Source organism: Panicum hallii, chromosome 8 (assembly GCF_002211085.1).
Source record: "Panicum hallii strain FIL2 chromosome 8, PHallii_v3.1, whole genome shotgun sequence".
NCBI lineage: Eukaryota > Viridiplantae > Streptophyta > Magnoliopsida > Poales > Poaceae > Panicum > Panicum hallii.
Genome location: NC_038049.1, coordinates 15,198,162 through 15,212,984, shown reverse-complemented (window position 1 = coordinate 15,212,984; position 14,823 = coordinate 15,198,162). Strand labels below are relative to the sequence as shown.

Genomic DNA, 14,823 nt, shown 5'->3' with positions numbered 1-14,823 from the left:
AAGACAGAGGGAATAACAAGCAAAGCCAAATCTGCAGGGATCCTGTCCATTGCATCCCCTGTTAGTCTGGCTCAATCTCCTCCGGGAAACTGACGCGTACTGTATTACGTTGCGCTCCAGCTACGCTGCCACTATTTCGTCAGCTCCCATGTCGATATCACCCGGAAGAACTCCGGAATATGCTCTAGCCGCTTGCCCGTCCAATCGGGAAATGTTTTCATAATATGTTGTTTCTATAAAAGAAAATACATAATACACTCAAATTTGGATGTTGGAGAGATGTCATTATCCAAAACATAATACACTAAGAAAATGGAGAAGTAATTTTGTATTAAAAGGTAAAAAATCTCTCAAATTTGAGCCATGACCCACCATGTTCTAGGCTCTAGCCATTCTGTGTGCCCATGCTACTAAAATAGGATGGTGAGCTGTAGAAGACTACCGACGACTGGCCGGACCACAAGGTCCACAGGCACCACCAAGAGAACAAAAGCACAAAATTCTTCATGTGAGAGCTGGGCCTCCGGATAAAAAGGGTATATAAAAGGTAGGAAATGACAGAACTTTTATAAGAGCTTTAGGTCCAGTACGATATGAATTATAGAAGAAAATGTGCACACTAGATTTGGTTTTGTTTTTGAAGGTAAAACACTAGTTTTCGTTTGAGCTTTTTACATTCCCAACAACCACAAGCTTATTAAAACAAAATACTACATATAGAAACAAGTAGTATCATCTAAGAGTTGAGAGGATAAAATCCTACTACACACAAGTATTAAATGCTAAAAAAAATACTAATTCCCTCCCTGCAACTCAAAATAGGTGTTTTTGCATTGGAACATGGACACAATATGCGAAATGACATGTTAACTAGAAATTTCTATGAAACATCCAAATAAATACAAGTGCATATTTTGAAATCACCTTTCATGATTAATCTAGTAACACTTAATCCTACATTGTCAATGTACATAATTCTTTATATGTCAATGACTGTAGTTCAAAAAAATTTAACCGATACAGAACTAAATGATATCTATTTTGAATGGAGGCAACAAGAAAAACGAAAATACTAGCAGCTGGCATGGGAATCCTTGGTACCCAAATCTTCACGCCATCGTCATTCAGAGACGCCCACACTACTGTTGTGCTCGTGCATAGAGCCACACACCCCTCTGCCTCCAACGTCCGGATCTCCTGTGGGCATTTACTTAGTCTACTTTGTTGTACGAAAGTCTTTTAATACAAGGAGTTCGGCATAAACAACTCCCTTAGCTGGATCATATTTTATCACCAAATCCAATGCAAAAAAACTCGTTTTATGAAGAACTATAGTTATGTAAAAGTCATATTAACAACTAATTTAGGGAGAGAGGGTTGCCCTTTTGGCTGGTCTTATTTCAGCTTCAGCTTCATCTATTTCGCTCAAATCAAGGCACTGTAGCGTGATTCTGTTTTGTAAATTCCTGCTAAATGAACTGGAAGCCGGATGAAATTACTTTTCCTAAGGAGCCCTCTCAAACAGCCTCTTTCTATCATGTATGCATGTCTCAAGTATTCGTATACTTTCAAGGATGACATTAAAATCCTATAAGACGATGCCATCTATAATCAATACATATATGCAGGTGTTTTTATACTAAACTTGTTTTTTAGTGGCTGTTCAATCAATGGGTCAATTTAAAACTTCACCCTCCCGTTCTCTTGTCCTTATTCTATATTAAAATAATCCAAATATATATTTACATGGCACTAATGGTAACAAAATGGGATAAAGTCACATTAGAATAAAGGTGTACATTCGTTCATCTCAAGATATAGAAACGACAACTTTTTTTACCTACAATGCATTTTGCAACTTAGAGCATGTTTGGAAAAGCTTATTCAGGCTTCAATTTTACCTAATTTATGCAAATCGATATACAATAGTGTGAAACCATAAATAGCGTGAAACCATAAATGCTTCGACTAAAATGAATTAGAAGCTAGATGAAACTAGTTTTTTTCTCTTTACCAATTTTGATTTCACTAGTAAAGTTGTTTTGGGAGAAACCCTTCTAAACAAACACTTAGAAGACGTGTGGAAAGAAGTGTTACTAGGAACATCTTCTCAATTTGTTGGTGTGTCTTGCGCACAAACAGTTTAACTTTTATATATGTTCTCATCACTCTAATTAAATTATAGTTTATTTTAATTTTGTTCTAAGTCAATCTTCTCAAACTTTAACTAAGTGTATAGAAAAAAAGCATTATTATCTACGTAACAAATTAGTTTCATTGAATCCATAATGAAAAAAATATTTTGATCGTGCATTTATTTGGTATTGTATGTGTTGTTATATCTTTATAAATTTAGTCAAATTTGAGAGATTTTACCTTGAAAAATGTTGAAATAAACTATAATTTGAAACGAAGGTAGCTTACGGTATTCTTTACTCTCTTCGTTCCAAAAACAAATCATATATGATTCAAAATTTATTCTAAAATAAGTCATTTTACCCTATTTGATAGGTGCATGTGCATGCAGCAATCAATTATATCAAATATGGCTAATAAATAGAGGCAAATAAAATTATTTCACCTCCATATTAATCTATCATAACCTTCTTAAAATTACTTGTTTTTTAGATGGAGGGAGTAGTTTTTAAATAAATTACCTTCCTCCCCGAAAATCTTCACTCATATTTAGGCGCAATTGGTGTTTGTGCCGAAATATCTATTGATTGCAGTGGCAGATGCTACCACTCCGGATGGTTTGCAAGGAATCCAGGGCGCCAGCTCCTGGGCGCATCTGCCATGATGGCTCTTGAATGAGGTGAGCTGTGCCTGGCGGCCACATATGCCATTGCAGCCTTCGCGACGGCTGACGCACGGGCTTGAATGCCTCTGACCGAACCGAACTGAATGGCAGCAGGAGCAGTGAATGGGCTCTTATCACCTCCTGGTGCTCTCTCCAACGGCTACCCATTCAGTCTCGGGTGGGAGTAGTAATTCCATTTCGAGAGGAGCACCCCTAACTTGGAAGCTCCTAAGGCTATCTCCAGCGATATTCTCCAAATTCCATCCCCTATTTCCATCCTCCATATCAACTTCATTCCCTATACCAAACCTAACTCCAACGATATCCTCCATTTGCATCCTCCATACCCCACAATCGCAATTTTTTTTCTATTTCTCCAACCAACCGCCCCCCCCTCTCCCCCTCCGCCCGCCCCCTCCTCGGCCTCCGCCCGCCCCCCGCCCGCCTCCTCCGCCGCGCCCGCCGCGCCCCTCCTCCTCCTCCGCCCCGCCGCGCCCCTCCTCCTCCTCCGCGCCCGCCCCCGCCTCCCGCTCCGCCGCCCGCGCCCGCCTCCCGCCTCCCGCTCCGCCGCCCGCTCCTCCTCCCGCCTCCCGCTCCGCCGCCCGCGCCCGCCTCCCGCCTCCCGCTCCGCCGCCCGCTCCTCCTCCCGCCTCCCGCTCCGCCTCCCGCGCCCGCCCCCGCCTCCCGCTCCGCCGCCCGCGCCCGCCTCCCGCCTCCCGCTCCGCCTCCCGCCTCCCGCTCCGCCGCCCGCGCCCGCCCCCGCCTCCCGCTCCGCCGCCCGCGCCCGCCGCCTCCTCCGCGCCCGCCGCCTCCTCCGCGCCGCGCCGACCCCTCCTCCCTCCTCCCACGCCGCCCTCCCTCCTCCCTCCTCCGCGGCCGCCCCCTCCTCCGCGCCCCTGCCCCGCCGCGCGCCGCCCCCTCCTCCGCGGCCGCCCCCTCCTCCGTGCCCCTGCCCCACCGCGCGCCGCCCCTGCCCCGCCGCGCGCCGCCCCCTCCTCCGCGCCCGCCGCCTCCCCTGGCCGGCAGTTTCCTCCCGCGCGCGCGCGGAATGGGCGACAGGGATGGAGGAGGCCGGTTCCCCCTTCATCTGTGCGGGACGCACTCGTCCTCCTCCATTTTACCGGACCCGATGGAGGATACAGATGGAGCGGTGCAGCGGCACAGTAAGCTCTATATTTGGAGAACAGAACGTTTTAGGGGCGCCCGCTGGAGATAGCCTAATAATTTCAAATTGTCATGCAAAATTTAGCCAAGACCAAGGATACATCGAGTTTCAGAACCTTTGCAAAACTTATCCATGAACAAGAATTCAACCATTGGATGAGATTCTGAAAACTTTAGACCGTTGCATTGAGTATTGAGTTCATGAGTAATTCTAGAGGATGCAAATTTCAGATCATGAACAGGAGTTGTACTGCTGTAACCACTACCCTGTACTTGAGTCAACCAATAAACAAAGGTCCATTGGGATTTTGCCGTCAATCAGGACCTTTTTTTTTACTTGCATATGTTAGAATGGCAAATCTTGTTGCGAGTGAAAGATGACCCTGTCACTTATTTACCTAGGGGTCGTGTGTGTATATATACACACGGCAACGCTATTCTACATCTAAGGTGTAGAATAACATTCTACACCCATTTTCTGTAAGTAGCAAAAATAATCGTCAAAATACTGAACTAAATTTATCTAGTTACTGAACAATGTTCATTAATAGTTTGTCGGTTACTGAACTGCTGAAAATTTATTCAGTAATTCTGATCAGTTTAACTGTTGATGTAGAATAAACTACTGCACGATGTAGAATAGCACATGGTATATATATATATATATATATATATATATAATATCGCCTTAAACATGATATCTCTGTTTTGAGAAAATTCTTGAATGCACAGGTAGCACAACGTGTAGGATTCGTATATGATTATTATTATTGGTTATCATGGTAAATCTTGATGCACCTTAATTAACTTGTGGTAAAATCTGGACACGAAAATAGTCCACATGCGTGTTCTCAGGAAAATGAAAACTAGTCCACATACATTTTTGCATCATATATTTACTTATTTTCGTCAAAAAACAAAACGACAATGGGTCCACTCGTCATTGATTCTCAGAACTTGAAACGTTTTCCTCGCGCATTAAAACAAGAACAACACTACACCAGTTGCAGAAAATCAGGAGCACAAACCGCCGGCGAAGCCAAACAAAACACAACGGAATCCAAATCCAAACTGAACCGATAACAACCCACGAGCTAATCGCAGTCTTTTCGGGTCGCCGCGGAGGAAAAGGCTCCGCGGCCCCGGTATATAGCCCCGCGAGGGCCACCACTGCTTCTTCCTCGCTAGCTCCGTCCACCGGACAATCCACCTCCTCTCTAGCCTCTTCTCCCCCGTCCAGTTCCGTTAGCTCCTAGCTGCAGGAGCAGCAATGGCGGCTTCCTGGAGGGCCCTGGCGCTGGCGATGGCGGCCGTGGGCTGGGTTCTTGGCGGTTGTGCGTGGGGGTTTCCGGCGGAGGATTTGGTGACTAGGCTGCCCGGGCAGCCGCCGGTGACGTTCAGGCAGTTCGCCGGGTACGTGGACGTCGACGTCAAGGCCGGCAGGAGCCTCTTCTATTACTTCGCCGAGGCGCAGGAGGGCGCCGCCGCCAAGCCGCTCATGCTATGGCTCAATGGAGGTTGGTTGGTTGCCGGCAGGAGCGCTCTGTCTCTCACTAGATTTTGGCAGATGTTGTGCTCTTATTTTTGCCTCCCTGATGTGAGGAATTTGATGAAAAAAATACGACCTTTTTTTTCTCCTCTGCTAGTAGTTTATTATCAATCTCCATGCCTTCCTAAACGTTTGCATCTGAATTTCCTTTGATGGTGTTTGCTGCTGAAATTCAGAGTCGACTGGGTTGACTGTCGTTGAACTTGCTTGGATAGGATTGACGCCGCAGGGATCTTAAATCACTTTGTCACATTCTCTTGAATTTTGATGAATTTTCGTCTGTAGAGATCCATTGGGCAGTTCGTGTTTAGCTGGTGCTGTAATCTTGTCTTAATTGCTTTTTTGTTTGATATTTTGAAGATAAACACATTTCTGATTTTCCAATCTTTGGAACTGGAGTCCGTATACTGTTCCATTAGAAATATGAAAAATATTGCTCAAAGAAATGTATACGGTTATTTTTTTGGCATATTCTGATTGGAGCACTGTAGTAACCAAGATTAGGAAGTGCGATTAATTAACCATAGTCACTAAAAAATAATCAACCATTTTCTCAAATACACCTTCAGCATTTTTTTATTCGCCATTCAACATAGCATTCCTTGTTCATGTGGGGAATATGATGGCAGGCAGTGTTTCCTCGACTGGAAACATAGGACTGCCTCCTATTCGTCAACTGCTCCACACCTGCCATGAAAAAAAAATTAGGAAAGGGTTAACATTAAAATAACTTGCATCTTCGTACCCCTTTTCACCAAGTACTAGGATAGTATCTTTGTCCTTTGAGGTAATGAGGTCACCACATGTGACCTTGCCCGTTTAGAGCCTTACTCCATTGGACTGTGTTTCGTTGTTCCTGCATATTTCAAAGAAGTGAGACATCATTTGATCTCCATGCAGCAAAAGACACACCGAAAGAAAGCTTCGGCACAGTTTGATTTCATCTCTATGCAAACAAAAGTAAAATTAAGCTTCTTTCAAGGAACAGAACCTTGATTACAACAATTATCCCATTGAAAAACTTATTGTAAGATTAGGGAATGTGCGTTAAATTTGCTGCAAGTTTTCTCCGGCTTGTAGTCATAGTTTATATGATTGTCAGGTCCCGGTTGTTCTTCGATTGGAGGTGGCGCTTTCACGGAGCTAGGTCCATTTTATCCGAGGGGAGATGGCAGGGGTCTCAGATTGAACAAGAAGTCATGGAACAAAGGTTGGGATTCAGGCTGTTATATTTCCATCTGGTTGTTCAGTAAGAAAGCAAAGTGTAGTTCCTAACTTTAGTTTGTTCGATGCTGTTTTACGTTCACTTTTGCAGCGTCCAATCTTCTGTTTGTCGAATCACCAGCTGGAGTTGGATGGTCTTACTCAAATACTTCATCAGACTACAACACTGGCGATGTGCGCACTGGTTAGTTAATGTGATATTTGAAAATCACAGGGAAGTTTCGGCCTGGAATATTGGATCTGACTGTTTACTTGTTCAACTGTACAGCTTATGACATGTACAAATTTTTGCTTGGATGGTACGAGAAATTCCCAGAGTACAGATCGAGAGCCCTGTTTCTTACTGGAGAGAGCTATGCAGGTAGGCAACTGCTAGTTCTCTTTTGCATGTTAAGGCATTATAAAACTCGGTTATGGTTAATGGGATTCATAAAAAAACAATGCAGGGCATTACATACCACAACTTACCGATGTACTCCTTACCCATAATGAGAAATCAAAGGGCTTCAAGTTCAATGTCAAGGGTGTTGCTGTATGTACTCAAGCATACCTTGCCAATGTCTTCTTGAGTTAAACTTTATGATTAACAATTCTAACTCTTGCATTAACTTGAGCAGATTGGAAATCCGCTTCTTAAGCTTGATAGGGATGTCCCTGCAACCTATGAGTATTTCTGGTCTCATGGCATGATATCTGATGAAATATTTCTAGCGATCAGCCACAGTTGTGATTTTGAGGATTACACCTTCAATAACCCCCATAATGAGAGCAAGTCATGTAATGATGCTATATCTGAAGCAAACACTATAATTGGGGAGTACGTCAACAACTATGATGTTATTCTCGATGTCTGCTACCCATCAATTGTGATGCAGGAGCTACGGCTGCGAAAATATGTAAGCTTTTGCTCCTCATGGTACAAATGTAGTATTCAGAATCATTTGATTCCTCTTGTGTGATAGGTTCTTTCTGTTAATTGTAGGCAACGAAAATCAGCGTGGGAGTGGATGTTTGCATGACCTATGAGAGGTTTTTCTATTTCAACCTTCCAGAAGTGCAGCAGGCTCTGCATGCTAACAGGACACATTTGAAGTATCACTGGAGCATGTGCAGTGAGTAAGTGTTTATATTGCTACTCATACCAATTAAATTTGTTGGTTCTTCCATACTTCAGAATTTAGATGCTTCTGTAAGCACTTTTTTTAGCTACATATATGGTTACTTCCAGCAAAGTTCCCGAAAGAGTTTGTTTCAGTGATTTTGAATATCATATAAATTGTAGTTCTGATTTGTTGATTCTGGAGCTGGCAACTATTGTTAGAAATGAACTGAAAAGCAAACAATAATGAAAGTGGATGAGAATTGGGAGAAACAATAGATTGATTAATGGGGAGCAAAGGCTCGAGTACATATAGGTGAGGGTGTCCACGGGAATAGGAAAACAATCCTATCAGGGGAGATCCTTGCCTAATTTAACCAACTAACCAAAACAAGGAGTGGGCGCACAAGGCAACATGCATGTGCTGCCGCACCTCCCTAAACCCAAAAGGGCTTGCCAAAGATAGCAAGAACCCTGCCTAATATAGACCATGCTAACAAATAATAGTTGAAGATCAGGTAGGTCATCTTTCCAACTGACATGGGTCTTTTGCATCATGTACCAGTGTCCTGAATTACAGCAATACGGATGGCAACATCAACATCTTGCCTATACTTCAAAGAATTGTGGAGCACAATATACCACTCTGGGTGTTCAGGTGATGTAGCCTTTTCTCTTTTACTTCAAATAAACAGTTTTGCCTCTTGTAAAATATCATCTGACATGATCACTCAACACTACAGTGGTGATCAAGACTCTGTTGTGCCCTTGTTGGGCAGCAGAACCCTTGTGCGAGAGCTAGCTCACACCATGGGGTTGCCTGTTACAGTCCCCTACAGTACTTGGTTCCGCAAAGGCCAGGTATACTTTTTGTTCTTTCACTACATTTTATTGCAATTACGTATACAAATTAGCTGGTATTGTGTAAACATGATTCTGAAGCAATTAGAAGTTCACTGACCATGGAAATATCTATGTATATTTGACTTCAAGGTTGGAGGCTGGGCGACGGAGTATGGCAACTTTCTGACCTTTGCAACAGTGAGGGGTGCATCTCACATGGTGCCATTCGCACAGCCAGACCGGGCGCTTGGGCTATTTCGATCCATTGTACTTGGAAAAAGACTACCAAACACAACAAATCCACCCATTGACTAAGTGTACCTACGAAAGAAGCTGAAGATAGGAAAAAGTGGCTTAGGTTTTTTCCACTTTACTACTGTAGATTAGTCCATAAAGATGTGGGGTGCTCAATAAGTTCTTTATTCTTTATAAGGAGCAGAAAATATCACTTCCATGTATTATGTTTATCGCCTTACATAGATCATCAGATTACAATCCTGAAGTCTGGAACACAGAGCAACTGGTGTACGCGCCTATGTCGGCAGTAACAATAGGGCATTGTGCAATTTGACACTGCAAGTACACCAAAATAGTTTATGGTTCACTTTTCTAAGCTCAGCAGCATTTCACTATCAAAAAAGGATAGAAAAGTCATTCGTTGTAAAAGATGGCAAATGGTCATTCATTAAATAGATGGCAGATCAACTGTTATGATGCTTCTTGTACTTGGGGGTTAGTGTTTCTGTAATGGTATACCTGACATGGTATGATGTGAATCTTATTTTCAGCAAATGTAACACCTTGAATCTTGATCCATAAGTTATACTATCAGGACAAGATACAAACTTCCGCTGTAACGTTACCTGTCAATGCTGTGATATGCTTGATTAACAGTTTCACTCGGCGGAGACGATTCCTTTCCTTAGCTTGAGTTTTTTTTTCCTCCTCAACAAACTCTGCTCGATTAGTGTGCAAACCCACATGGTCCAGAAAGTACAGCATCTGGATCAAGATAATAAGAGGCCTATTTGCATTGGAGGGCACAAAGAATGCAATGAAATGGTATGTTAACACCTGGAGAGAGCACAAGGCATGAAAGCTGCCCAAGTTGGAAGCTGGATGTCTCCTTGCTCCCCAATAAGGATGAAAATGGACGGAAAAAATCCCATCCCATCCCGCCCGTATTTCTATATTTATCCCGTCCATTTCCATATTTATAGAAAAATACGGAAATAGGACGGGAAGTGGGAAGGGGTGTATCCCGCCCGTATTTGCGGGATCCTTTTTATCCGGGATGATCCCGTATTGGTACATATTTATAAAATCCGGAAAAGATTTAATAGGTACATCATATATCCTCTCTTATTTCTCAACATCAATTGGTGCATTTCACAGTTTAATCATAGAAAATATGAAACCTTAACCATATTTTTAAAAAATAGCTTGCATAAAAGAGTGTGTAGTGTTATATTCATGCGAGGTGAACGGTGATTTAACAATAATGTATTCCGGTAAATTTTTCGTTTCCCTCTCGTTTCCATAACCTGTATATCCCGTTTCCGCTACCATTCTTGTCTATCCGGAACGGAAATGGTTGAGGGGTTTTCCCGTCCGTTCCGTCTGTTTTCATTCCTACTCTCCAAAGGCCAAAAGCTGACAGCAACAACTGGGAAAAAAAATCTTTGATGTTCTTTGGTAGTACTAAAATGTTGTTACTGCTAGACGTTGCCAAAAAGGTACCTGGTTAGTGGTTAAGTTAGGCGGACCTGGCCCAAAAACTTAGCAGCGGCCTGCTTCAGATGGGCCTCAACTTCAACCGGAAAAAGAGGCCTAGTTCTATAAGAATTAGGATTACCTCTCTGAAATTTGGGATGAATCCATGTTTCCTCCCTAAACAATAAAATCATCCGTCTGGACTCTTTGAACTTACGATACCGGATACATGGTCTCTCCCTGGCTGGTTTCTCTTAGTGATTTCTCTCTTTTTCTTTTTATTTATTTTAGCTAAATTTTTGAAAAATCATAGTAAATCACAAAAAAATCATAAAATGGAAAGTCAAATTTTGTTGAACTCCACATGAGTAGATCTATGCACTAAACATTTGATATGATATAATTTAATAATTTTTTTTATACTTTTAGATATATAATTTTTTTAATTAATTCATAGCTACAGTTTCCGTGATCCAATTATATTGAAATTTTTATGGTGGGCTAATAATTATATTTTGGAGCAGTAGTAAAAATTTCATACTTTTTGGATCATGTATGCTCATTGCTCATTAGAACATAGAAACTGTAGCTATGAATTAATTATAGAAAAGTATATATTTAAAAGTACAATAATTTTTTTACTAAATTATATCATATAATATGTTCATTTCATAGATCTACTCATGTGGAGTCCAATAAAATTAAATTTTCTATTTTAGGAGTTTTTTGATTTACTATGATGTTTCAAAGATTCAGACAAAATAAACATAAAAGAAAAAGAGAGAAACCACTCGGAGAAACTGGCCAGGGAGGTCATGTGTCCGGTATCGTGAGTCCGAGAAGTCCAGACTGACGATTTCATTATCCAGGGAGGAAACACGAATTCATCCTAAAGTTCAGGGAGGTAAAAAGAACTTTTAAATACGGGCTTTGAGTGCCGGCCCGTGCCGACGCTGGGCCTATGCTGGGTCCACCCCTGGTTAAGTATTATGGTAGTAGGACCATGATTAGAAGGCACCAGATACTATGGTTGATCTTTTGCCTCTACCTATTGCTGAGCTGATACATCTTAATGCTAAGAAATACTTCCTCCGTTTCATGAAGAGCGCAATTCTAGATTTTTTCATACAGATCAGTGGTAGCATGAAAAGACTCTCATGCCCTTATTTTTTTCCCACGTACGGTTAGTTTTGACAGACAAATCAAGTCTGACCTCTTAATTAGGCAGACAGTTTAGATCCAATTTTTAGGATTGCACTCTTTGTGGGATTCTTTTCAAATACAGGATTGCACTTTTCATGGGAGGTAGGGAGTATGCTGATTTTATTATGAAAATTCATGAAATAACTGAAGAAAATATTGAAAATATGAATGAATAGTATAGAATTGTTGGTAGTAAAGGTAGAAAGGAAGTTAATCTTGATCTAGATGATTTGGTGTGGTTACACTTGAGAAAAGATAGATTTTCAGAGCTTAGGAAGTCTCAATTAATGCAAAGAGCTGCTTGTCCTTTCAAAATAATTGAGAAAATAAATGATAATGCATATAAACTTGAGTTGCCTCTAGAGTTTGGGGTTAGTTCCACCTTTAACATTGCAGATTTAAGCCATACCAGGAGAAAAGATGAGCTAGCATTGAGGATGACTTGGCTTCAAGAGGGAGATGATAAAGAGGACATCACACTTTTGGATAGAAATAACACTCCTCACATGGATATACAAGGACCGGTCACTAGATCTCGAGCACATCAACTAAATCAACATGTGAGCTCGTTTCTATGTACATTTGGTAATTGTGAGAATGATATGCTACCTAACAATGTTATGATAGTTAGAAATAATGGAGAGGACCATAAAATGTTTGGAGAGACATGGAGAGGGAGAAAACCAGACCGGGCGTCGAAACCAAGTTAGAGATCCACAACATCTCGAATTCAAGTCCATCTCGAAGTCCATGAGCAGTCCTCACTAAAAATCGATGCCAGACAACATACAGACTCCATTTTTTACATTCTGCATATGTAGCTTTATGGTGCCACTGGTCCCACATCACCATCAAGTCCGAGTCAATAGAAATATACGAAGCAAGTGCATGTCAAGAATATGTGTTGGTATTTTTAACGATCATAGATAAATCCGCAAGTGTATGAATACCTATGTAGCTTGCACCTAAGAGTATTCCTAGGTATCGAATCCACATGGAACGTGAGTTTACTATCCAGGTTCGTCTAAAGATTAGAAGAATTTGGTAGGCAATGGTACAGAGAATTTCCTTTGGCTAAGGATCTATAATTGCTTACTTCGGGTGTCGGGTTACACCTAGTTTGTCAGGAGCCTCCAACCTACGGCTCCATGATGTACCCGAACAATGAGGATTACGGAGGATGAAGAGGACTGTCTCCACCTACCGCCCAGCTCAAAAAACCGTGGGGCACACAACAAACAAAGGAAACCTCTAATCTAGATGTGACGTCGACACTATTGATTGTTACTTTAGGCTCAGTCAAAAACTTCCTTCTTTATCCAGAGTTTTAGACTAGAGCATCGATAAAACTAGTGAACATAACCCACAAGCTACATAGGACAAAACTTACTTAAATAAGAAACTTAATGCACATAGAGAAATCATGAACACCCTGATTAGAAAGTATCCATCAAGGTACAAACTTGGAGAAGAGTGCCGATAAACCCGACACTTCCCCAAGCTATCCCTCACTCTCCTCTCCCTACTTTCTAAGCACTACTCGACAACACTTTGCCTTTGGAGTGGAGCTTCAATCTTCTTGTGTTGTTGTGTTTGTAAGTGAGCTCTTCCACTCATTTCATAGCGTTTTTAGGTTGGTTTTGCACCGGTTACTGCATGGGAAATTGTCACAACCTATGTTGGAAAGGTACCAACAGACACATGGAAGTTGGAGACGAGTGGGGCCATGATGAATTTGGCCGTACCAGGGGTTCAGCCGACCTGGCACTGCCTTTGGCTGGGTGACTACTCTGTGGGTCCTCATGATGGTTCCGGTGATCCATGCAAAGTTAAAGTGGTTTACTTATGTTTGTAGACCCTTTGATCCGTGTGCTTTCCTCTAATTAGTTGGAGGTGTGTTTCTTTGTCTTTTAGTTGTGTTTTCTTCTTCTTTCTTCATGAATTCACCTGCATACAAATTTACGCCAACACTTGTGGAAATATTTAGAAATAATCCCTATTACTAAGGTTGGTGCTTTGTCTTTTTTATTTATGCAGGTTTTGACGGTCAAATTTGGTACTTAATGACGGTTAACAATCTGTTAAGGGGTTGCACCACCATCTTTTGGGTTGTGTATCATGTTGGAGTCTATTAGGGACATATCTAGGATTCTTGACCGACACTAAACTTTTATATTCAGTAGTTCTCGTCCAAGTTAGGGTTAAATTTTGCTTAGATTAAATCTGTCTTGAACAATTCTTCTTCATCGATTTGTGAATGTCCAACTTCGTAGGCTTTTATCATTCATCAGCAAGTTTTGTTGCGTTTTTCTTATTCTTACTTGTGTTCTTCGATTTGCAGGCAAGGATTAGATTTCGTGGTGTGGTCAATCGAGCAGCACACGGTTAATAATGAAGATATAACATGGTGCTTCAATTACAGGCTTTGATCTTATTGATCGGAAGTTGGATCGTCAGATTATCTGCAAGCTTTAGTTACCTGTTCTGACGGAAGATCATGCACCTTATGTTTCCATCAAAGTGCTCCAGCGCCGATAACGTCATGCCTCGAGTCCTCGGCTTCTCCGACCAGACATAGAAACCTCCATGTTATCCCGAGCTAGATTATGCATCGCTCATTTGATGAAAATATGTTTTGTTCGTTCTACGCTTGTGGGCCTGCGGGAGGTTAACCGGCCCAACCACAGGTTCAGCACTTGTGAGCTTGCAGGAATCATCGGCGCTCGTGGGCCTGCGCCTCGCCTAAAGTAGTTTGCTCGTAGGCTTGCACTTCTACCGATCATCAGAACTCATAGGTCCCATGGCCCTCCCCGTGCGGATCCAAATCTTAGGCGTAGGCTGATGATCCTTCCAAAGAGTCAACAATATTGAACAGTTTAGTCTACGAGACAAAAGAATAAGTAATTTTGCACTGTGAACCAAATTAGTTCGCAAAGCAAATAAGATGGCTTTAAACAAGGACAAATTATTTTACATGAAGAATAAACATGTCCATCTCCAAATAAAACAATTCTTATACACGAACAACTTAATCCACGTCCACCTCCAAATAAAACAATTCTTATACACGAACAACTTAATCCAGGAAAGCAAACAAATAATTTAACTCGTCGAATAAAGACGAACAAGATGACTTCACACGAGAATAAATCTATTCACCTCACGAACAAATTATTTTTACATGTGAAAAAAAGTATATATGGTGACCAAGTTAGTATAAAAAAGAAA

The 14,823-nt window shown here is 41.7% G+C and overlaps 1 protein-coding gene across 1 annotated transcript; it reads left to right on the top strand.

Moving 5' to 3' along the window:
- Positions 1-5,089: 5,089 nt before the first annotated feature.
- LOC112902723 (serine carboxypeptidase-like 42) lies at positions 5,090-9,404 on the top strand. The gene is made up of 10 exons (XM_025971886.1): positions 5,090-5,481; positions 6,616-6,723; positions 6,829-6,921; positions 7,006-7,098; positions 7,184-7,269; positions 7,355-7,633; positions 7,720-7,853; positions 8,402-8,494; positions 8,580-8,697; positions 8,830-9,404. Exons 1-10 carry the CDS (start codon positions 5,235-5,237, stop codon positions 8,992-8,994), a joined length of 1,416 nt encoding a protein of 471 aa, XP_025827671.1. The 5' UTR covers positions 5,090-5,234; the 3' UTR covers positions 8,995-9,404.
- Positions 9,405-14,823: the final 5,419 nt, after the last annotated feature.

Coding starts and splice junctions, on each gene's coding strand:
- LOC112902723 (XM_025971886.1), top strand. CDS start 5,235: ATGGCGGCTTCCTGGAGGGCCCTGGCGCTGGCGATGGCGGCCGTGGGC. Junction 7,854..8,401: donor CACTGGAGCATGTGCAGTGA/GTAAGTGTTTAT, acceptor ATCATGTACCAG/TGTCCTGAATTACAGCAATA. Junction 8,698..8,829: donor CTTGGTTCCGCAAAGGCCAG/GTATACTTTTTG, acceptor TTTGACTTCAAG/GTTGGAGGCTGGGCGACGGA.